The 22,292-nt window shown below is 47.3% G+C and overlaps 1 protein-coding gene across 2 annotated transcripts in view; it reads left to right on the top strand.

Moving 5' to 3' along the window:
* The first annotated feature begins 556 nt into the window (after window positions 1-556).
* LOC136967748 (ADAMTS-like protein 1) overlaps window positions 557-22,292 on the top strand; it is a 50,373-nt gene continuing 28,637 nt past the window's right edge. For both annotated transcript variants that reach the window (XM_067261666.1, XM_067261667.1), the window contains exons 1-2: window positions 557-746; window positions 21,000-21,122. In XM_067261666.1, coding sequence (XP_067117767.1) covers window positions 690-746; window positions 21,000-21,122 — 180 coding nt within the window. In that variant the 5' untranslated portion in view covers window positions 557-689. The remainder of the gene's footprint in view (window positions 747-20,999; window positions 21,123-22,292) is intronic.

Genomic DNA, 22,292 nt, shown 5'->3' on the forward strand with positions numbered 1-22,292 from the left:
TAAAGATCAATATTTGTATGTGTTTGTATGATAAATATTTGTATGTGCTCTGGTCTATTACACAAAGCAGGAAAGAAAGACTGCCTTGTATTTGAGAAGTTGCAAAGACAGCATAAAGTTACAGGAAGGGTACGGTGGGAATGTCCCTGAGAGTATTAACAGGGAATGTTGCACTAGCGTGTAGTGTAAAGAAGAATAGTCTAAATGAGTTTAAATGATCAAAATGTTTATTCCATTTTAGTATTTGGAGCTGAAATGTTTTTGCTGTTTAAGAGGCGACTAAGCACACACTGGAGTAATGTGCCTAGTTAAGAGATAAAGTCGGTTTATCTTAAAACATTTGGCAAGGGGTGTAGGATTTCAGAAACGTATCTGTCACTTTTTGGCGCGAGGCGCACGCAAGGGCTAGACTGAGGGCTGTTTCTTTAAGAATGTAAGGTGGGAGAGTCGCTCACTGACGCACGACTGGTATGCAAACATAAATTTAGCAACAACGTGTTTGCCGGGCACAAAATTCTGGAAGCGACTGTGAAGTGTCATGTTGTCTCAAGAAGTCTTTTCTAAAAGTTTCAAATAAGGAGCTGAAGTGAGCGGCGTTTCTGTTACCAATACTGCGACAAGCTGCCAGAGTTTACCCAACCAGCACCTCGCATCATAGCTCACACAAGGTGGCAAAGACAATTGTAGAGATGACACGAAACATGTTTTGGACACTCGGACTTCTTTATTTTGTTTTATCTACAAAGGTAAGAGGCATGTTTTTTTCTTAAATGTGTGAAATTGTACATTAATCCCATGGTAGTACATCAAAGGCAGCTGACACAGCAGGCAATGACATTAACAGCGATCATGTAAAAGTACTCATACAGTTACATTTTAACTGTGTTGCTTATTTGAATACTAAGTTATGCTTTAACATACACTAACAATTTGGGTTCAATACAACACTTCTTTTTTTCTTTTCTTTTTTTTTTACAACGGTAGCCTAATTATGCGGTTCGAATTACTCGTCTGCGTCCTATCCAATGACTTTTTGAACTTTTGTACATTAATAGTTAAGAACAATATCAACTTGCCTGCACCGTAAATATTTAGCTGTTTGATGCACCTTGAGAAAGGCCTCAGATTCTGAAGGTGCTTTTCCCAGGCTGCGTTTAAGAGGGGGGAGAGGGGTTGGAGCATGTCCAGGGCTGATGATAGGATGGGTGGGCAGACTGTGGAGGAGAGGGCTCTGAACGACTACGATGTAAGTGCAGCGTAGAAGTGCTTTTGTAGGTTTGGTGTAGTGTCATTAAGCCTCTATAGTTGTAGTTCCTAAAGGAGGTTCTCGGTGGTAGAGTGATTGTGACAGGTGCCATTGACATTCAAAGGTGGTTTTGGTGCTTTGACACCCTAACGGGTTGACCCGCTGACTACTTCAGCCCAGCTGAGTATGTTGACACTTCAACGTCATGGCTCTCTAATCAGCGCTTCTCAGTGGGAGAGGGATGCTCTCAGAGCCTTTGAAGTCCTTTTAGAGAATAGGCGGCAGTTACATGACATACTGTAATTGCAATCGTAAGAGACTCAAGATAGCTCTGATGTTTGAAGTGAGGTGTTTGCACCGTCAGCTATTGCTATAGTGGTTTTGGTTTTGCATATGGGACACAAAACCAGAACATGTTCTCTCTGTCCGTCTTGTCTGCCTGTGTCCGTCGATCAACCAAATCAAACTGATCTAGATCATGTGTGTGTGTGCGCGTGTGTGTGTGCCAGTTTGTGTGTGTGTGCCAGTTTGTGTGTGTGTGTGTGTGCGTGTGTGCCAGGTCATGTGTGTGTGCGTGTGTGTGTGCCAGTTCATGTGTGTGTGGCAGACGTGTCTGTGTGTAAGAGGCCAGTAGAGTCAGGCTGTCTAGCCTGGAGCCATACAAGCATCTTCCAAGACAAAGAGGTTAACACACAAAGCTGTTGCAGTAAGAGAACGTTCATCACTAAATGGTGAGGGGCTGGTGATTGCAGTGAAGGCAATGCTCAGATTTTCTAGTGGGTAAAGTGCAGGTCTAAACTCGTCGATAACTTTTTTCTATGTTGTGCTGTTATCGCCAGGTCATATTATTAATGTGACTATTACAGGTATTTTCTGTAAATGCTGTCTACTTTTTATGGGAAAAGCTTATGTTTCAATACAAATTCGTAGGTGTTGGTCTGACAAGAGGAGCGACTGGCAAAGCCCTATACTTCAGTTAGAGATTTGTTCTGCTTTCCTGAACTCCAAACAAACCTTGGGATTCTACCTTCTTAGTGGTCTGAAAGAGATGTTGGTATTTTACCCTAATCTCCCTGTTGCAGTTTATATGAGTGTGTCTCATACCGGTCGCTCCATAATAGTGAGTTTACATTTTTTGGGGGGGCTCAGTGAATGGAAAAAGGCTCAAGTGCATCTGGAACACAGCACAAGACTTTTAATTGATGGTCAGCTAAATCCTTGTTTTGTTAGTACATTCTACTGAAGGACGAATTAGCCACAGACCTTTGTTTACAGGCAATGTGCCATCCTGTTTGTTGATGGCAGGGTTCAGTGGGGTCACAGCTTGTTACTAGGACGGCTTTTCACGACATCCATCAACATCCCCCTAGCTCTCCAACGTTCCACCCTCGGCTCTGTTCTAAAGACCTACAAGAGCCCAATTAGCTCACGAGGCTCTATTGTTGTGGACATGAGTGGAGTGGGAAGTCAGTTTGTTTTTCATTGTGAATGGGGTCCCTTGTAAAGAGTAAAACCCCTCCCACACATCTGGCTGAAGAGCTTGGAGAGTTTTTTTTTCTTCGGAAGCACACATTGTCATTGTTCTTCTGAGACCCTCATCTGGAGGGGCACTGAGGACTGGTGTGGGGGGGGGGGGGGGAGGGGGGACGACACAACCACTCCCTCCACCCCAGGGCATCATTGGACTTTTGGTTTTCATGGAATACAAAAGAAGGTTTTGTCAACACATTTGCCCTAACAGTAAGGCTAGATAAAGTATGTAATGGTCTCTCTATCCTACCTGAATGATTGATGCTAGGAATCATCTCTGGAAGGACTTACATACTTCCAACGCCTTTTATTACCCGGCACATATCGGAGATTAGGAATCAGACTGCTACGCGGAACTGTGCCTGAAACATTCCATGTAGTCAACCAGAAAATGGGAAGAGCTATGGCTCTCATCCTTCCAAACACAGTGGAACTCTCCAGCCCTGTTTTCCCTGCCACCACTTGGAGCAGAGCACTAATGACATGGCGTGACTGAATACCCCATCAGGCCCTGGCCAGAGAAGGCATCACTCATGGAACCATGTGGTGGGGCAGTGAGTAAGCTGAAGGGCATGCTGTTGATTGCTACAAAACGAGGACCAAGTTTCAAACGAGCCATCGTCATTGCGTACTGTATCTCTCCTATAGTCAGATAGGGGAAGAAACACGCTTTTGTTTCGGCTGTAGCTCACCAGATTTACTTGCACGCCGGCCTTCTCGACTTGCAGTGACAGCTTGCGACCAGCAGAGGGCTCTGAAGTGAGACGGGACTAACTCTCCAGATTATTCTCGTGGTCAGCAGCTTGGATGGTTAACATTGGACCGCAGTGCTGGGAGCCGACTCTTTGTCCACCCCTCCATTGTGTTCCTGCAGCTGGCCAGCTTCCTCCTTCCACGTGATTGGCTGTTCCCTCAACGTGCTCGTTCCTTCATCACGAGGTTCATTTGTGATTGGGCAGATCCCCGGGCCGACCACTGAAAGCCAAGCTGCTGGCCTGCTGGTCCTTTGATGAAACGTCTCGCTCTTCCCCGCAGCTTTCGCTGTCTCCGTCGGAGGCATTGAGCATTGTTGCTTTATCCTGTTGTGTGAGTCTAGTCGGACGGTTCGACCTCGGTGGCATAACTGCACTTCACACCTCCAGTTTGACCTGAGAGCTGTCCCAGAGCTGTGTGTGTGTGTATCAAGGAGTGGCTTGCAGCACTAAGCCCCTGTATCTTCTAAGTACAGCCAAAGGGGAAAGGAGTCGGCTACTAAGTGAAGTGTTATCAATGGGCATCCTCTGGAGAGTTCCAGAAGCGGTCTAGTCACATTCAAGAGAGAGAGGGGGAGAAAGGGAGTGAGAGGAGGAGGGGATCAGGAACCAGAAGTAGGGATGGGCAATAAAAAGGATCAAAAGAACCAGGGTTAAGGAAGGACTAGAGATGGATGTAGTGAGAGCTGGAGGAAGCGTTCTAAAAGCTGCGTTCACCCACAGAGGGATTGGAGAGAAGAAAACGTTGATAGGGTGAGAAGAGTGTGTTGCCAGGAGAATGGAGACCATGGTGTGCGAAAAGATAAAATCGCATCACTTCTCAAAGCTTTAATTGCCGGTGACATTACTCCAATTTTGTGTGTTAATGTCCTCCTTCTATGTGATTTTCTTTCTGACAAAAAGAACAGTTTTGTTGGTCAGTGGTGGAGTATATTGTCTTTGTTTGCTGTCGTTTTTGAAGTGTCACCGCCCAAAACCCTGTCCCAGCATACCATTCTAACCAATGACTTCATCTGCTCCTGCACTTGGCTTCTTCTTATTCATTTGGGCGCACGCACACACACACACCCAGCACTTAGGAGGGGGAAAAAAAGCAATTACTGCTCCATTAACCTGTATTCGTCAACACCTCTTTCGCACACACACGCACACACATACACACACACATAGTTGCACGGTATGAACAGTGTATGAGCCTGTTGGAGCCCGTTGCCCGGCGGCCCTGTAGCTGATCCTGTCATCACCTGTGCTCGTCTTTCCTCTCCTCCTGAATAGCAGCCTGACAAATACCTGGCATCGGGGACCGGTAAGAAAGCACACCTGACGTTTAACAGCCCCCCCCCCACACACACACGCCCCCACACATGCCCCCCCCCCACACACACACACACACATGCCCCTACACACACACACACACACACCTTCCCTTGCTATATTTCCCCCCTCATGCTTTTTTATGTACCACATAAATCATTGGTTTTGTCATCCGAACATTCATCTCCTCGACGGTGGAACGCCGTGCTATCCTGGTGGCCTGGTGGCTGGGTTCAGGAGCCAGCCCCAGCCCCTCCTACCCCCAGCCAGGCAGGTTAGATCACCTCCCAAGACTCCTTTGAGCCGCTCCAGAGAGACAGGATGACAGACGGCCCTGTTCTGTTGGACAACGCTGAAGCGCGGCGCCCCCTAACCTTCACCAACTTGTCCAACCTATCAGAGGGCCTGACTGGCACGCCATGGAGACTGCACAAGCTGAGCGACCGATAGTCTAACGAGAGGCTGCTCTCATGCCTGGGTCAAAACCAAACATACCTGAACCAAAATGTTCCAAAATAAAATATTTTTTTCTCAAGCAACTGCTTGTCAGAGTAGAATCAGAAGTTCTGTTTCAGCTTAGCCCTAATACATAAAATATTTCCCTGGAAATTATTTTGAGTTTGTATTCCAATTAAACACACACACACAGTCCCCAACTGACAGAGTATGTGACTTGATATGAACGCCCACACTGTCAGATAGTCCTGCTAGCATTCCAGCCTTTTCTTCAGTCTCCTGTACTGCAATAGAAAGGGAATGTGATATTACTCCTCGTGCTGTTGATGTGGTTAGAAAGGGAGAACGAGAGCAAGGGAGAAGGGGATAGGGCGAGAGAGAGAGAGAGGGGAGAGAGAGAGAGAGGAGATTGACACGTAGAGCAAGAGATCTCCTGATGACACGTCAGTTAGAGATGGAGTGCGGAGCAGAAAAGTTCAAGAGGCAAGCATTTTTAACTGACAGTTGACATGCTTGGCGAGAGAGAAAGTCCGAGTAGGATAGAGCTTATGTGAGCGGGGGAGCCGAGCCTAACACAGTCGCCGAATTAAGGAAAGTCTCTACATCTCCCTGCCTGTGACTGACGAGAGGGCACAGCAGGAAATGGGTGGAACCCCCTCCGTCACCACACGGGACAGTAATCATTAAAGGCGAATCGTTACATGATCAGGGATGTGGAGCCAGTGCAAGTCTGCGCTGCAGTGCTTGTTTGAAGGAGGGAGGGAGGCAGGCAGGGACGGAGAGAGATGGAAAGATAGAGGGAGAATTGATGGTGGATACAATTGGATTGTTCACCGCACCCTTTGTAGGATGGCGTGTGTAGATTTAGGGTGGCGTGTGTCGGGTGATGTGTGTAGGATGGTGTGTGTGCGCGTAGGTAGGATGTGGGTTTGTGTTCGTGTTCCAGTGTGTCAGAACGGCTTCTTGCTGATCCGTCGGGTCTTCTGTCTGGCCTGTGTGTATCCATGTGTGTCTTCAATGCAACCTGAGGAGCTTCAGGTACTGACAAGACTCTCCCCGGAGAGTTCCAGATGGGTGGGGGGGGGGGGGGGGGTGGGGGGTGGGGGGGGGTGTGCTAGCCTGCGCACACGCTTGTGTGTATGTGTGTGTGTGTCCGGCATTATGTGACCAACCAAAATATGCTCCATATTTCGGACAGCAAAAGCACTAAATATCTAGACCCTGAACTCCACACGGGTGTGGAAATGCCTTCTCAGCAGAAAGTTTCCCTCCTGTCCGGCGAGTCTCCCCAGCCGTCGTTGAAGCTCGTCTCTAAACCCCCAGATGTGGCCACGCTAATGTAACCGCAACCATAACCCAACCCTAGCCCAACCCTGACCCTGTCTATCACAGTGTTCAGAGGCTGCATGCTCTAGCTAAACCGACTACACCCTCACAGTACTGAACCCGAGGTCTCAGTGGCCTCCTCCCTCCTCCCCTCACACCTCTCCCTTTTCCTTGCCCTAACTCAGCACCCTGGCTTCCTGCTCTGCACAGGTTGCCCTCCGAGAGGCCAGCTGTTGGCCCGTGTGTGGGTATGTGTCTCTGCGAGGGAGAGAGGGGGGGGGGGGGGGAGAGACGAACGGAGAGGGGGCACAGAGGAAACGGATAATGGTAGGAACAGCGCTGTGTTTTGTGTTTACGTATGTGACAAATGGAGGACTCGTGCAATGAGAAAACAGATGTAGAGTGAAGGACATCACGGTGTACAGTATGTGTGTGTGTGTGTGTGTGTGTACCGTGTGCCTCTTCCTATGTGGAAACATGAGGGAGGGTGTGGACACTCAGCTGGAGGAAGGCCACCGAGGGCAAAATGATTTCCTCCACCAAAGAGAGGGGTGGAAATGCCGCCCGACAAATATAGGGAAAAGGCGTCATGTGCAACCACACTGGCTGGAGGCAGTGTCAGCGTGTAAGGGTGTTTCACACTGTGTGTGTGTGTGTGTGTGTGTGTCTGTAAATATGCACCTACAGCAGTATCCAACGTACTGAATGTGTGCGAGTGTCGAGATTTCTGTATGGTTTTGCTCATGAGTTCATCTTAAGCTTGACTTTGTTTCCACCTCTAGGGGGGGGGGGGGGGGGGAGGGTTGATTAGTCAAGTTAAGGGAACGCTAGGGGTGGGAATCTTCGATTTTTAATCGATAAAAAAATAAAAATAAAAGGATTTTGAAATTTGTGAATCACTAGAAGACTGAATCGCGATTCATATGTGAATCAATTTTTTCCCCCACCCCTAGTGAACGCCCTCAGTTTGAATTTTGCATAGCTTCAACCTCTGAATGTACGCTGAACGGTAATCCTTAGCAGCAATCTATGGCAGTCGGAGCATCCTTTTGTACCCATGAATGTGCTCCCTGGGGCCTTCGATAAAAGAGGGAGTAGGGTAAAATATCCCCCCCCCCACACACACACACATACCACCAACGCTATCTTCCACCATCAGATAGTGGTTTAGGAGCTCCTCTGTCCCTCTCCACCTGGCCGCAGCAAAGCCTCTCCCCTCACCTCTCTCTGACCCATAATTCCCTTCTTCCTGCCCGCCTCCCTCTTAAAGATTAACAGAGCGCTCACTACCTGTCCACCTGCTAGAGGCATCACGTTTACAGGCACCAGGTTCACCTTAGGGGGGCCAGTTGGTTTTCTAATCCCTGGGTAGGAAGGAGGAAAAGGATGAGATGTCAGTCGAGTTTTCTGAGATGGAGGAGGGGACTAAGGGGTGACACTGGACTGAACCCCTTGTTTCCATTGTCCAGGCCACCTGGCCACGGTTATTGTAGGCAGTGTTGTAGTCGTTTATTTCGCACCTTTTTCCGTTTTTCGTTGGAACGGCTTTTGGTCGCAAACAAATGAGTTTGTGCAAGAGACACAGGCATGAAGGGAATAACGGCGTATCTTGTCGTGACCTTGTCACTCGCAAGAGAATTTAGCGTAGTCTACGTTCGTCTATTAAATCAGTGAAAATGTGTCGGACCGTATCCAGTGGCAAAGGTCGCGTCCTTTAGCCGGACAGACCCAGAGCCCTCTAACAGAGGTCATGTTGCAGAGCTGGACCCCCTGGACAGAAACCCACAGACTGTTTCAGATGTCCACACTTCACCCTCAATGAACATGGCGCACCAGGAAACACAATGCCACACAATGCGATGCCATCTCTGTTACCCTCCCCGACCGGGCTCTAAAAGACGACATTCGATGAGGGGAGGGGGGGGGGACGGGGGGACGAGGGGGTCTAGGCAATTTCAGAGTTATCAGATTGAAACGCAAGATGCCTCTTCAGGCCTTCAACTCTGTCAGGAATGCCTCGGCGCTGAGGGTCTTGATGGTAGGGTTAGGGTTTGCCGCCTCTTACACGCTGCGTCAGGCTATCATCAGAAGATAAACACGCTACTCTGACTTGACCACACGTGTATGCGGTTAGTCAGAATTGCAGACACATTAAGGTTCACGTCCTGGATATCTGTGTTGTTTACGTTACCGAAATGAAGGTGTTGCATGTTTAACAGCTGTGTTTTTGGGATGGTGGTGTAGAAGTGATCATCGAATAATAAAGTCCTAGGTTAGAGGCCCAGCCAAGTGCATCAGATCATCAATGTCTTGCGTGTTAATAATATACAATACATAATATGTATAATCATACATATATAAATATATGTTAATATGTTGGATGTGCTACCCCAACATCACCTCTATGCCGTTTGTCTATTGGTGCGTCTGTACCACATTAAAGGTGTGTTTTGTATTTACAGTATGTGTTTTGTATTTACAGTATGTGTTTTGTATTTACATTATGTGTTTTGTAAATGACAATGTTCCCAGATGTCTGCCTATTCCCCATAATGGAGATGGGGTTAGCAGCATCACTGGAGTCTTTGTCGAAGCTGTCTTATTTTTTCCTCTCAATAATACGCCCGGATTCAGTGCCAATCTTTGTGTGTAACAGTGCTTGCAAAGCCCTTAACTTGTGTAGATTTCACCTCGCCGAAAGATGTCTTCCAACTGCTTGGCTCGGCCCCCGGTCGCTGCGCTGGCTCTAAGGTTTCATGCCACCAGTGTTCTCTTTCCTCTCTGATTAAATAATAGGCCTAAACTCTCCTATAGAGAAGAACACTGAGTCAGCCTGGCCTCTACTGTAGAGCAGAGATATGAGTCAGTCTGGCCTCCTATGTAGAGCAGAGATATGAGTCAGTCTGGCCTCTCCTGTGAGCAGAGATATGAGTCAGTCTGGCCTCTCCTGTGAGCAGAGATATGAGTCAGTCTGGCCTCTCCTGTGAGCAGAGATATGAGTCAGTCTGGCCTCTCCTGTGAGCAGAGATATGAGTCAGTCTGGCCTCTCCTGTGAGCAGAGATATGAGTCAGTCTGGCCTCCTATGTAGAGCAGAGATATGAGTCAGTCTGGCCTCCTATGTAGAGCAGAGATATGAGTCAGCCTGGCCTCTACTGTAGAGCAGAGATATGAGTCAGTCTGGCCTCCTATGTAGAGCAGAGATATGAGTCAGTCTGGCCTCTCCTGTGAGCAGAGATATGAGTCAGTCTGGCCTCTCCTGTGAGCAGAGATATGAGTCAGTCTGGCCTCTCCTGTGAGCAGAGATATGAGTCAGTCTGGCCTCCTATGTAGAGCAGAGATATGAGTCAGTCTGGCCTCCTATGTAGAGCAGAGATATGAGTCAACCTGGCCTCTCCTGTGAGCAGAGATATGAGTCAGTCTGGCCTCCTATGTAGAGCAGAGATATGAGTCAGTCTGGCCTCTCCTGTGAGCAGAGATATGAGTCAGTCTGGCCTCCTATGTAGAGCAGAGATATGAGTCAGTCTGGCCTCTCCTGTAGAGCAGAGATATGAGTCAGTCTGGCCTCCTATGTAGAGCAGAGATATGAGTCAGTCTGGCCTCTTATGTAGAGCAGAGGACTGCATTTGTATCACTAAAGTGTAACCATATGGTTATACAGTGTAGTAATGCTTTGGGCTGACATCAAAATAAAGACGCACTCTCAGCATGCCAACAATTTAACATGTTGCATTTATTCTGAGTGTGCATTTCAGATTAAACTCCTGCCAGCTGAGCTTATACCTTGCCCTATGGACAGCCTCTGGGTGCCAGTTGAAGCCTGGATGCCCCTTGCCCACTTCAGGCCCTAAGGGACCGGGCTGTGCTCCAATCCAACCAACGCCCTCTTAATCAGGACCCATCAGGGGAGGAACCGGGGATCCTAGTGATCCTCCGGTGACCCTGTGGCATCAGGATGTGGGTCAGGGCATGGCAGGATTTGGGCCTGCCAGGCACATCACCTGTTCCGTGTCTGTCCTTAATCCAGCGTAACCTTGCCCTACCGATTAACTACTGCCCTGTCCTTTTACCATTTTCATACAATTATTAGTTCTCTGTATTTGAATGCTATTCCTTCTCCATTTGACAGGAAACAAACATTTTTGATAAGCAGGGCAGTTCGGAGTTCTGTTCTCAGGTGACCGATGACCTGATCTGAAAACCTCAGCAGTTGGTGTTTCGCCCTGTCAATCATTCTCTCTCAGAAGGAGAGGGAAGGAGGGACGAAGGGCGGGCCCAGTGTGTCTCAAGTGGGCAATTTATGGTGCCCGGGCGTACCCATCCCTACGGTGCCCCACTGAGATGACCCAGGCCACACAACACAGCTGTGCAAACATGCACAGGCACACACGCATTCACATGGGCGCGCCAAATCCAACTATTTGTCTTGTTTCTTTTTTCAACTGAATTCAGTAGCACATACTCAGCTGCCCTCTGTAAATACAGCAGCGCCAGCCTGTTGACTAGCAGGACAAGACCACCATTGTGCAGGGGCGTTCAGTAAAGTCCAATTTGAGAAAAGCTCCACGACTCCTATGCTCCTGGGGAGGAAGCCTTCGCAACCACTAGAACATAATCAGAACTGCTACTATTTAAACAACAAAACACGCTAAATGCAATGAGATGGGGCTTCCAAATAAGGGGAAATTCAAATTGCCGACCACCAACCTGAACTTTGCGGACGGAACGATGACGTTGGGTAGACCACAGCGTTGCAACCTGATAACTGTCGATCGAAACGTTCTGACGCAGTATTTAAACTTGTCAAATTCCTCCTTTCAGCTGGTCTTAAAACAAACAAGACGGACAGAGCAGAGCAGAGATGCAGGGGTTATTGTGCGTGTTAGATGTGCTGTATCTTAAAGCATGTGGATGGTATTCAGCAGGTAGGCTTTACATTTACATTTAGTCATTTAGCAGACGCTCTTATCCAGAGCGATTTACAGTAAGGACATTCCCCTGAGGCAAGTAGGGTGAAGTGCCTTTCCCAAGGACACACGTCATTTGGCACAGCCGGGAATCGAACTGGCAACCTTCTGATTACTAGCCCGATTCCCTAACCGCTCAGCCACCTGACCTGGCTTTGTTACTGGTGAGACAGTGAAAGGATATCCTGGCTCCCTGAAGATGGTGTGTGTGTGTGTGTGTGTGGGGGGGGGGGGGTTCCATCAGGTTATCAGGCTATCAGGTTCCCATGAAATTGACAGGGCACAGAGGGTTGACGTCTTAATGGCCAATGTGCTTGGAATGGGGGCTAGGGGGGTAGCATGGGCTGAGCCTCTGTCTTTCTCTCTCCCTCTCTCTCTATCTCTCTCTCCTGATAGCTCGCTCAACTCGACTGCTGTCAAAGTGGAGTCAGTTACCGCAAGTACTTGATTCCAACCACAGACACCTACACACACTAGCTGTCGCACAGTCATGAACACTCACATCTGCACAGAGGCACGCTCACGCACATACACGCATAGGCGCAAGTATTACAATGCTAACAAACGTACAAAGACACACACACAATTACACATATGATCCACACCTCACCGCAAACCCATAAAGCAAAACAGCAGATTTTCCCAGATTCAACATATGCAACTCCCAGATATAACACTCATTTAAATAGATTGACAGAACGCACAGCACAGCACACGAATTGTGCTGACTAATATCTCCCACAAACCAAATTATTTAAGACCACCTGACTGATGTGCTGCAGTTGTGTCCTGCTAGCTCGAGGTTTAGTGCATATCATCCTTTATCCAGTTAACCTGATACAGTTGCTCGTCTTGGAAATGTAAATAATTATTGAAACAACAAGCAGACGTTTAGTGGCATACTGCACTGTATGCAGACAAATGTGTTTTTTTTTTTTTTTGCAATTACAGACAGTTTATATTTCTTTGAGATAGCCTAACTGCTGCTTGCTTGAGGAATCTCAGGGAGCGCAACAAGAAGCGAAGATAGCGTCCATCCTCCCCGTGCCGCGCAACTAGAGAACGCTCGTGTGATTACTGGGACTAAGGGCCAAACACAAGCGAAAACACTGAAGAGAAACACACACCATCGAATTCGACATAACTCACTTAAAAAATACGCTCCTAAACCACACCAACAGTTAGACACGGAGGTGGACAAATGTGTGCCCGACGGCTCCCAAAGCAGCACATGGAGCGGTCCGTGTACTCACACACGTGGTGTCAGATAAATCTCCCATGGCGTGTTAAAGAGTTTAAATGGCGCCTAGGATCTGTCTCTTTAATACAAAGGGAATGTGTAGCGCTCCGTGTGCCAACATTTTTTTTCCTCTCAAACGCCACTTGAGCTGCGTCGGGTTGGCTGGGAACATTCATCAAACTGCTCCCTCACGCTTGACAATTAACAATTAGGGAAGATATGGACGTCTGAAGCTGTTGGTGGTAATCGGTCACTGACACCCGTCTTTATCTCGCTGCGTCATCGTCACTTCAGAGCCTCGTCCTATGGCTGTTCCTTCTGAACCTGGAGAATGGGAAACTTACCCTCCGTTTTTTGTTGAACAATGTGTTCCAGTGGATCTCACATGAAAACCAGGAAACAGAGAAACATTAACTGAACAAGAAACCAGTAAGAACAAATATAATCAACAACAATGGAAACACTTACTTCCATTATAATACATATAATATTGTATTGAGACCATAATCCCCATCAGCAGCTAATAAAGTGAGTGTTCTAACATAAGTGGCTCGGCGCTCATTGATGGAACATTATAACCAGAATGACACTCCAACATTACCTTTCTACCTCTGACAGCACGATGATGTCTGGCTCCAGGAATGCCAGGGATTATGGACATGAAGTTCGGGCACATTGGCAAATGAGAGCCCTTATTTTAGGCTTAGGAATGTGGCCCTGCTGTAAGTTCAGACAGAGCAACAAGAGTTTTTGTGGGGGAAAGACTCTGGAAAATATGTCTTGGCCCCTGTACTGGAATGGGAATAGGTCCTCTTAGATTCCCTTTTCATTTTCTATTGGATTAATTAGAAAGTTCTTTGCTAGTGCTGTTGTGCTTGCCTACATGGAGTTGGGGCTGGCCTATGGTGTGGTGTGGTGGGGCTGGCCCATGGTGTGGTGGGGTTGGCCCATGGTGTGGTGTGGTGGGGCTGGCCCGTGGAGTGGTGGGGCTGGCCCATGGTGTGGTGTGGTGGGGCTGGCCCGTGGTGTGGTGGGGTTGGCCCATGGTCTGGTGTGGTGGGGCTGGCCCGTGGTGTGGTGGGGTTGGCCCATGGTCTGGTGTGGTGGGGCTGGCCCGTGGAGTGGTGGGGCTGGCCCGTGGTGTGATGTGGTGGAACTGGCTTATGAAGAGGTTTCACCTCAGGCCCTTTGGACTGCCAGATTGGTTCCGTGTCTCTTTCAAAGAAAACAGTGATTACTGCATAGGACTTCTGGGAGGTCTGGCCGATGCTACACATGATCCACAGATTCAGATGCCCATGAGCCAGACACTCCATAGATGACACATGCTTAGAGAATAGGGAGAACGTATCCAAACCATCCTCACAGAAGACACTTGCTCGTCACCTTTAACAGAAAGAAACAGCAATACTAGTTAGCCCACTACACACCCAGACCATAACTCCATCTCCCCTGTCTGTGTTACTGATTCGTGTCCATCTAGAAGTGTATTGGTATATTGGTGGCACATTGGTATATTTGAAATGAAAGGATGTCAAACCTGCATATTTGGAGGACTTGGGGGGATCCTTTGTTCTAATTGATGCTGTGAAGTGCAGCCATGAACTGAACTGTGCTGATGAACTCATTGCCCCTCTGCCTGTTGCGCACTGTACTTTAATAGTGGTACCCAGCTGCCAGTCCTTATCCATCTCCTTTTGAATATGATGAAGGGAGACAGCTGTGCGTGTGTGTGTCTACATGCGTCTGTGTGTGTCTGTGTGTGTGTGTGTGTGTGTGCACATTACAGCTGGTGTCAAAGACTGCGTTTCAAGACTAGGGTTGTGCTTATTGAGCACCAACGCTTCCAGGGAAAGCTGCCAGTGAACCAGTCAAACGGATGAGTGTGTGTGTGTGTGTGTGTGAGGGGCATGTGTACCAGCGGGGCGGTGTTCTCCCTGAGAGGGAGGGTCACAACCACGTTCTGCTGCCTTTCGGAATCATCTCATGTGATGGAGGCTAACAACTACTGTTTTAGAGGGTCAGCTACATTATATCTATATTATGTTACATTGTGTTTTAGCATTTGCAGAAGTTGACTGGGCTGTTGTGGCTGACGGGGATAACTTTAGGTAACCAGATCTTTTCTGGAGCAAATCCTGGGACAGTTAGCAGGGGAATGGGTCTATATGGATGACAGCTGACTAGTCGTCATCATAGTTCAAACAACATATTTGAAATATGTTCCTTCATATGATATATTTCTCAAATGTGAAATTATTCAAATGTAAACCCATAGGCTACATTATATAATTAATTGTTCACGGTTGTTCTTGACCACTATTGAATCCTATTTCAACGGTGTTGTAATGGTCTAGTGCTAACACTAAGCCCTCAGAGCAGCAGCTCATGTTACAGTCGCCAATGTCAATGTTTTTATGATGTCACCGCTTCACCGTATCCGTTCCGTCCGTTCAGAAAGCGATTGTCCCCACCTGCCAGGTAGCAAAACAAGACCTAGCATAAGAAGTGATTGTATGGACCCCAGTGGCTTTTCGAAGAGCTCTCTCTCTCTCTCTCTCTCTCTCTCTCTCTCTCTCTCTCTCTCTCTCTCTCTCTCTCTCTCTCTCTCTCTCTCTCTCTCTCTCTCTCTCTCTCTCTCTCTCTCTCTCTCTCTCTCTCTCTCTCTCTCTCTCTCTCTCTCTCTCTCTCTCTCTCTCTCTCTCTCTCTCTCTCTCTCTCTACGGGTATCTGTAAGTCACAGTGGTGCACTGAGTAGCAACCCTAACTTTCTGATCTTAATGTGCTGAAAGATGGAACTAAAACCTGTAGCCTTTCCAGCGATGTGTCAGGGACAGTGTGTCAGTGAGTCCAGAGTGACGCCCTGAGACTAGAGAGCGATAGTCCTGCTCTCTCTCCTTCACCTCTTTATCCAGCTTTGAGGTTCCCATCCTCCCCTTCGATGTTGTTTCATTGCAGCCTGTTAGGGAGAGTTTTGCACTCGAACAGGAAGGACTGGCATGTTTCAGGAAGTGACAGGGCAGTCCGCAGGGACACCTCAGGATGTTGTCCTCCATCCGCACTCTGTCACTGTCCCTGTTAACATCAGCGTGGGAATCCCCTGCTGCCCCGACCGTTTGGGCATGATGACACTGGCATCAGACGCAGAGGTCGGCCCAGGCTATTGGTCGGCAGACATGCGTTTCCCACAATCCTCTGTTTTGATGTATCTGGTCAGGCATTCTTCCGTTTTTTTAGCATAGCCCTTTACCATATCAGCTCACAATGTCAATGACCACAAACAAAGTACGATATAAATCTGTCCGATAGTGTATTGTTTAGTTTTACAATTTGAATACATTTACATAATCACATTCATCCGTTTCTAAAGATTATGTAAGTCACAGACTGTTTCTTAGAGGAAAACATGGTGCTTTCTACGATGTGTCTGAAGAATGCCGTCTACCTGTGTGACACAGTGGGCTAGTTCCTCGAACCAGATAAGTTCTAGCTGCCAGGACCAGACCCCCTAGCCTGTACCATGTTGGCTGAGGCCTTACCTCACTGGCCTGGGTTCGAGTCCGGCCCGGGCCGTTTCCTGCATGTCTTCCCCTCTCTCTCTTCCCTACATTTCCTGTCTCTCTGTAACTACACCTATCACAACAAAGCAGAAATGCCTTGAAAAGCATATTTATTAAAAAACAGCTTTTGTTGAGTATGAATGAAATGAAATGTCTGGTGGGTTTGATTCCATAGGCAGACAAACAGCAGGATTACGTACATGGGCTGCATGTTGGAGAAACACTTAGCCAGGATTGATTTCCGTACCAGTAATGTTGTGACTTCCTGTGTGCTGGTCTCCAAGCTGTCAAAAGCTGTTTAAGGGCCTTGGAAAATACAGTTCCTCCATATTAAATATAAGAATGGCTGTTGTTACCTGAGTAGAAAAACCACAACATCTGTGGTTTATATTTCTATTTAAATAAATACAATTCTCTGTCTAACGGGAGCCAAAGGCAAATTGACACTTCACTTATAAAAGAGGACTACAGGAAACGTGTGAATGACACCTGCAACGTTAACTGGTTTTGCACCTTTGCAGGTTGTGGTCAGCTTATGGTCAGGTGCTTGTCTCCCAGCAGATCTAGGATAGATGAAAATGGTTGTGTGATGGATGACCTGCACCTGCACTGTTGCCTTCAAAGCAATGGCATTAAAGCATGACATTTGTCAGCCCTCAATTTTTAATTTCACCTCTCTTCAATAAAGCTAGCATTAAAAAAAACAAAACCCAATTCCATTGCGTCTTTGTGAAGGAGGACTACCTTTAGAATAATGCAAGTGGCCCTGACCTTTTCAGGAGTCAAATACCATGAATACCGATGTCAAGAGGTGCTGGTTGAGAGTCCGGCGGAGAGGCAACGATTAATAGGGCGGCGGAGAGGCAGTTTTTGAGAGGCATTGTTTGAGAGGCAGTGTTTGAGAGGCGGGTGGAGAAGCAGTGTTTTAGAAGCAGTGTTTGACAGGCCAGTGGAGAGGCAGTGTTTGAGAGGCAGTGTTTGAGATGCCGGTAGAGAGGCAGTGTTTGAGAGGCCGTGTTTGAGAGGCCGTGTTTGAGAGGCAGTGTTTGAGAGGCAGTGTTTGAGAGGCCGGTAGAGAGGCAGTGTTTGAGAGGCAGTGTTTGAGAGGCTGTGTTTGAGAGGCAGTGTTTGAGAGGCCGGTGGAGAGGCAAAGTGTGACAGTTCTGAGCTCCTTTCCCCCTCCCTTGGAATGTGAGGCGGTAAACAGCAGGAAGCCAATGAGCTGACAGGTACTGATGGGCCCATTGGCTCATATAAATGCCCAGTGACACAGACGTATAAATATAGGATGACATTGCTGTACTTACATGGTGTCAGAGGCAAGGGAAAACAAATGGGTTTTAAGATATTCAACAGAATGGGATACCATCACAGGCAATACTTTGCTCTCGTTGTTCCATTTCTTTCTTCCCTCTTGTAGTAAAGACATTACTACACTTGCTATCACAACCTTACAAATTCACAATCACGTTTGTGGGATTCCCGAATGCCATTTTGACCTTTCGCTCCCCTCTCTATTCCCCTCTCAGCATGATTGGTTCTCCAGAGATAGACATATCGAACTCAGTGGAGGGGAAACATAACAAAAAACTGAAGCTGCTTCTTCAAAGGTCCCGGGAGGAGAGAAATCCCAATATTAAATAACCCATCTGTCAAGAAGAAGAGAAAGTGTTGAAAGGGGTTTCGCACTATTCTTTAGGCGTTCGCCTCATGACCCACTGCACTGCCATGTCCTGCAGGCAACTCTTGAAGTGCAGATTGGAACCAGGAGGTCTTATACCAAAGAGTGTAGTGTTGCCATCCGCCGGCCAAGATCCTGTCACACCCCCAAAGATATATCCCGTTATCAGAGCCGAGATCGTGGAGAAACCCAGGGCTTTGTTCTATAATGAGCAAATGTTGAAGTGTGTAGAAAATACTCTCACGGATCACTGATTTGTTGGGTCGATAGCTCCCGGATCAGAGCGCAGCATTGATACGCCACTTGGATGACGGAAACCCCAATCCCGCACAAGGACGGGAATGATTTCATTCGGTGCTTCTTAATCTCAGCGTGTTAAGTGAAAGCTTTCAAAGATCCCCTTGAAAGTGGATTAACAAAATATCTTTTCCTCTTACATTTCACGCGGACAGAAGCCGGCCCTGAAGAGCGGGCACCTCGTCAAAACAGCAGAAGGTTATTATTCATCAAAGTCAGCAGGTGTGTGACATTGAAGTCCAGGTTTTAGCCCTACCATGCTGGAGGTGGCCTCCTTTTTTGGGGCAATTTCCCTCCAACATTGCAGGCTGGCACCACCCCTTCAGGAAAGACCAATTATAATATCAAGTTGGTGTTATTACTGCTGATTATTCTCTTTGAAGGCCCCGCCTTGCCCTGAGTTCACTTCCTCCCTCGCTGGCCCGTCTGGTCCCCCCGACTTTGAAATCGGAGCCGGCTGGAAGAGAGCGACTCCCTGCACCCTCTGTCACACAAGCATGTGTGCTGTTGTGTTGGGTGACAAGCAGCCACGCCGAGGTAAACCATCGTGTCCAGCGATTACAAGCACCGTAGGTTTGTGGGGCTCAGAGAACGAGGGGGATTCGTGGGATTCTTCTCTGAAAACACAAGGATCCGGGCTTTCGATGGGCAGCTACAGCGTGTATCCGCAGTCAGGGTCTCGTCGGCCTGGAGGATTGGAAAGCCTCGCACACCATCGAAATCCTATGAGAAAGTATTTTCGACCTGCCAGTTGCTAATCACTCTATAACCTTGCATCCCCTGGAAGAGGACTTATCCCTGCTCCTTCATGCTGGAGAGCCATCGTTGGCCCTCGACCTCTCTGGAAGCAGAAGGTACTCGGACCTCGGCCAGTTGTGAATGACTTGGTCCAGCGGGGTGTGCAAGATCCTTGGCATTTGATTTTAACGACCAGCATGTTTTCTTAAGGGACGAGCAAGGGAAAACGAGCTTGATAGATTCCCCTTAAAGACTCAAAAAGCTTTTGCTGCCACGCTCCATTAGGCCTCAGTTTTGACAGATTTCAGCTTCTCACTGAGTAGAGGATGTTTGTGGACTACAGGGGAGGGCATTTTGCCCTATAATGTGTTTGCTGTGGTATATGTTTAATCGTTTTCCATGGCATCAATGGATTTTGAGGAGTTAACCGCCACAAAGAAATGCCTTGGAAGTGCAACATTATTTAAACATGGTTGATTGTGATGCAACATACACCAGCAGTACTTTACCTGTAGAAAATATTTAATGTAATGATTTAAAGGTTGAAAAGATCACTTGATCCTCCAATTCACCATCCTTTGTTGTGTAATGCAGACGTGCCTGCTCTATGAATTCAATAGAATTTAAGCCAAGGAGTCATGAAATCATTATCGTACATAACAAAGCGATGCTATCGTTCTGATCCTCAAAGTATTAAACTTTATGGATCAAAGGTGCCAAAGATGTTAATGCAACATGTGTTTCCTGACTACGATCAGACTTCCCATACTCCACATAGCCCTCTCGGCTGTGGAGTTGGATGTCTGAGGAGGGCTTCAGCTGCACTCCCAAGGGTTGCGTTCATTCTGATCCCTTTGCAAGCGAAGTGATCACAACTGAACTGCGTTGAGTCTAGGACGTCAACACAGATCTGCTTTGGCACTTGTTAACATGCATTGTATGGCCTTTTCTCACAGGATATTAGTGTATGTTTCGCACAGTTGCTTAGCAGCACTGGACACCCCCCCATTAACCCCCCCCACACACACACACACACACACACAAACACACACAAATAAAACACTAAACCTTCAACCCTCTTTCCCTTCTCTCCTTGCCCTAATCCACCCTGGCCCGGCCCCTGGAAGCTGTCAGCTGACCAGGGTCATTACAGGGTGTTTATGACCCAGAAAGAGAGAGCAGCTGGGGGCTGGTCCGTGCGGAGGGGCATCCTTGAGAACAAGCACTGTGGTGCTAATGGACCCAATCCAAACAACCCCTCTGTGGTTTCATCTTCTCATTTCAAACACCTGGTGTTTCGACATCCACTAAGTTCTTGTAACAGTTACCTGTTACCAGGAGACTCATAGAGAGAGGACAAGACTAACCCTGAACCAAAACCCTGATAGCAATGTAATAGTCCTTTGGTTTACCGCACAGAAAGAGTTGATTCATTTTACTGTTGATGACGGAATATGGTTTTCCCTTGAGGCACTGGCAAAGAGGGTTCAAGCTGCAGGTTGGAATGTATTTTTATAGCATCGGGATTAATTGGATTTCCATGGGTATAATTCACACTGGAAATACATTTGTATGAATAACATGGATTTGGTTCAGACCAGTGCTTCTTAAGACTTCAATGTTTTTGTTGATCCAAGTTCGTGGAGAGTTGATCTGTCTGCCTGTTCATAACAAATATTTCCATAGAAAGCTTTCTACTGAGACTAAAATACAATAAAATCTAGGCTTGCAATTTACCTTTATTTCATGAACTTGGTGCATGACTTAAGACTTTTCACTCGTAACTGTACTTAAGACTTGATTCCGAAGACCTGAGACTAACTTGTGAATTGCGCAATAGTGACTTGGTCGCACCTCTGGTACCAATCGAACTCCTAATCTGACTTTGTTGCAGGTAGATGTGGAGGCCAGTGATGGTGACGCCGTGTTCATCCGGGAGTTCACCCTGACCAGTCGTGACGACCCTCCGGGCGATCATCTCCATGAAAGCCCCAGCAACCACAAGCCAGAAGACCCCGTAAGTGCCTGAATAAAACCCTCTAAGAATCCCTTACCTCACTGTTCATAGTGCCATCACCAGCTTACGTACTGAACTCTCTATAATAAACGATGATGACCCACATCACGGAGGGGATGTGTATACATGTTGTCAAATGGTCGGATGCAAATATTATCATGGCTCTCGCCTTAGTGAGCAGATTCCATGTTAGGTAATGACACACACTATTCCTGACTACTGAACTCAAGTTTGTTTAGCAGGTTTTAGCAAGTTTGTTCCTAGCGATTCCACTGACCGTGGAAGGAGGGAGTGGAGGAAGTCTGACTCTTGTCCAGGGCTGAGAGGGATTTTGAATCACAGTGCTTCCACTCTGTCAGAGACGGGACAAAGCTCCAGCTGTTTTCGAAGACAATCACTCACCCAACTGTCTTATCTAACGGGGGTTTGGCCCTCCAACTTGTTGACGTCATTGACTGGCTCACCCGCCGCCATTACTCGTTTTTTTGTCCTTGATGCAGTCGGTGACTGCCATTTTAGCCGAGAGTTTGTTCTAAATGGCTTGCAGTGATTAGGTTGGGAGTTTTTTATTTATTGATAGTGCGATAGATGTGCACTGGTCTCATTCTGCAGCTGTGTTTGTGTGAGTGCAGTCACAAACAGCTCGCTACTCTATGAGTAGGGAGATGACTGACAAAAATCTTTCCGTTGTCATCATTGACATTAGTCTTTTTTTTCACCCATTGTCATTGGAAGCAACATTTATTTACTCAAATCCTCAGAAATATGATAACAATATTTCTCGATATGACATATATGATAACTTGTATCCAAAAAGAGAGACTACAACTTAGATTAGTTAGGTTTTAGCTCAGGCAGGTGAGCCATGTTTCTGCTGCTCTTTCTCACCTCTGACTCAGTAGCTTCAGGCTTCCATCGCTCTGTCCCATATTGGATCTTGACTCAATATTAGTGTTTCTCCAAAGCCAAGAGAAACACTGCTTAATTAGCGACTGCCCAGGTTTCTGCTTTTGCCAATTCTGAAGTGTTTTACTTCTCCATAGCTCCATACTTCACCTCTCCGCCCCACACATAAGGGCACAGATGAATTGTTCTCTCTGGATGAAAATGTTTATGCTGGCGGGTCCGAGACGAGCCCTCCCCACCGTGGCGAGGTAGGGGAGCCCCAGT

Source organism: Osmerus mordax, chromosome 23, assembly GCF_038355195.1.
Source record: "Osmerus mordax isolate fOsmMor3 chromosome 23, fOsmMor3.pri, whole genome shotgun sequence".
Classification (NCBI taxonomy): Eukaryota; Metazoa; Chordata; class Actinopteri; order Osmeriformes; family Osmeridae; genus Osmerus; species Osmerus mordax.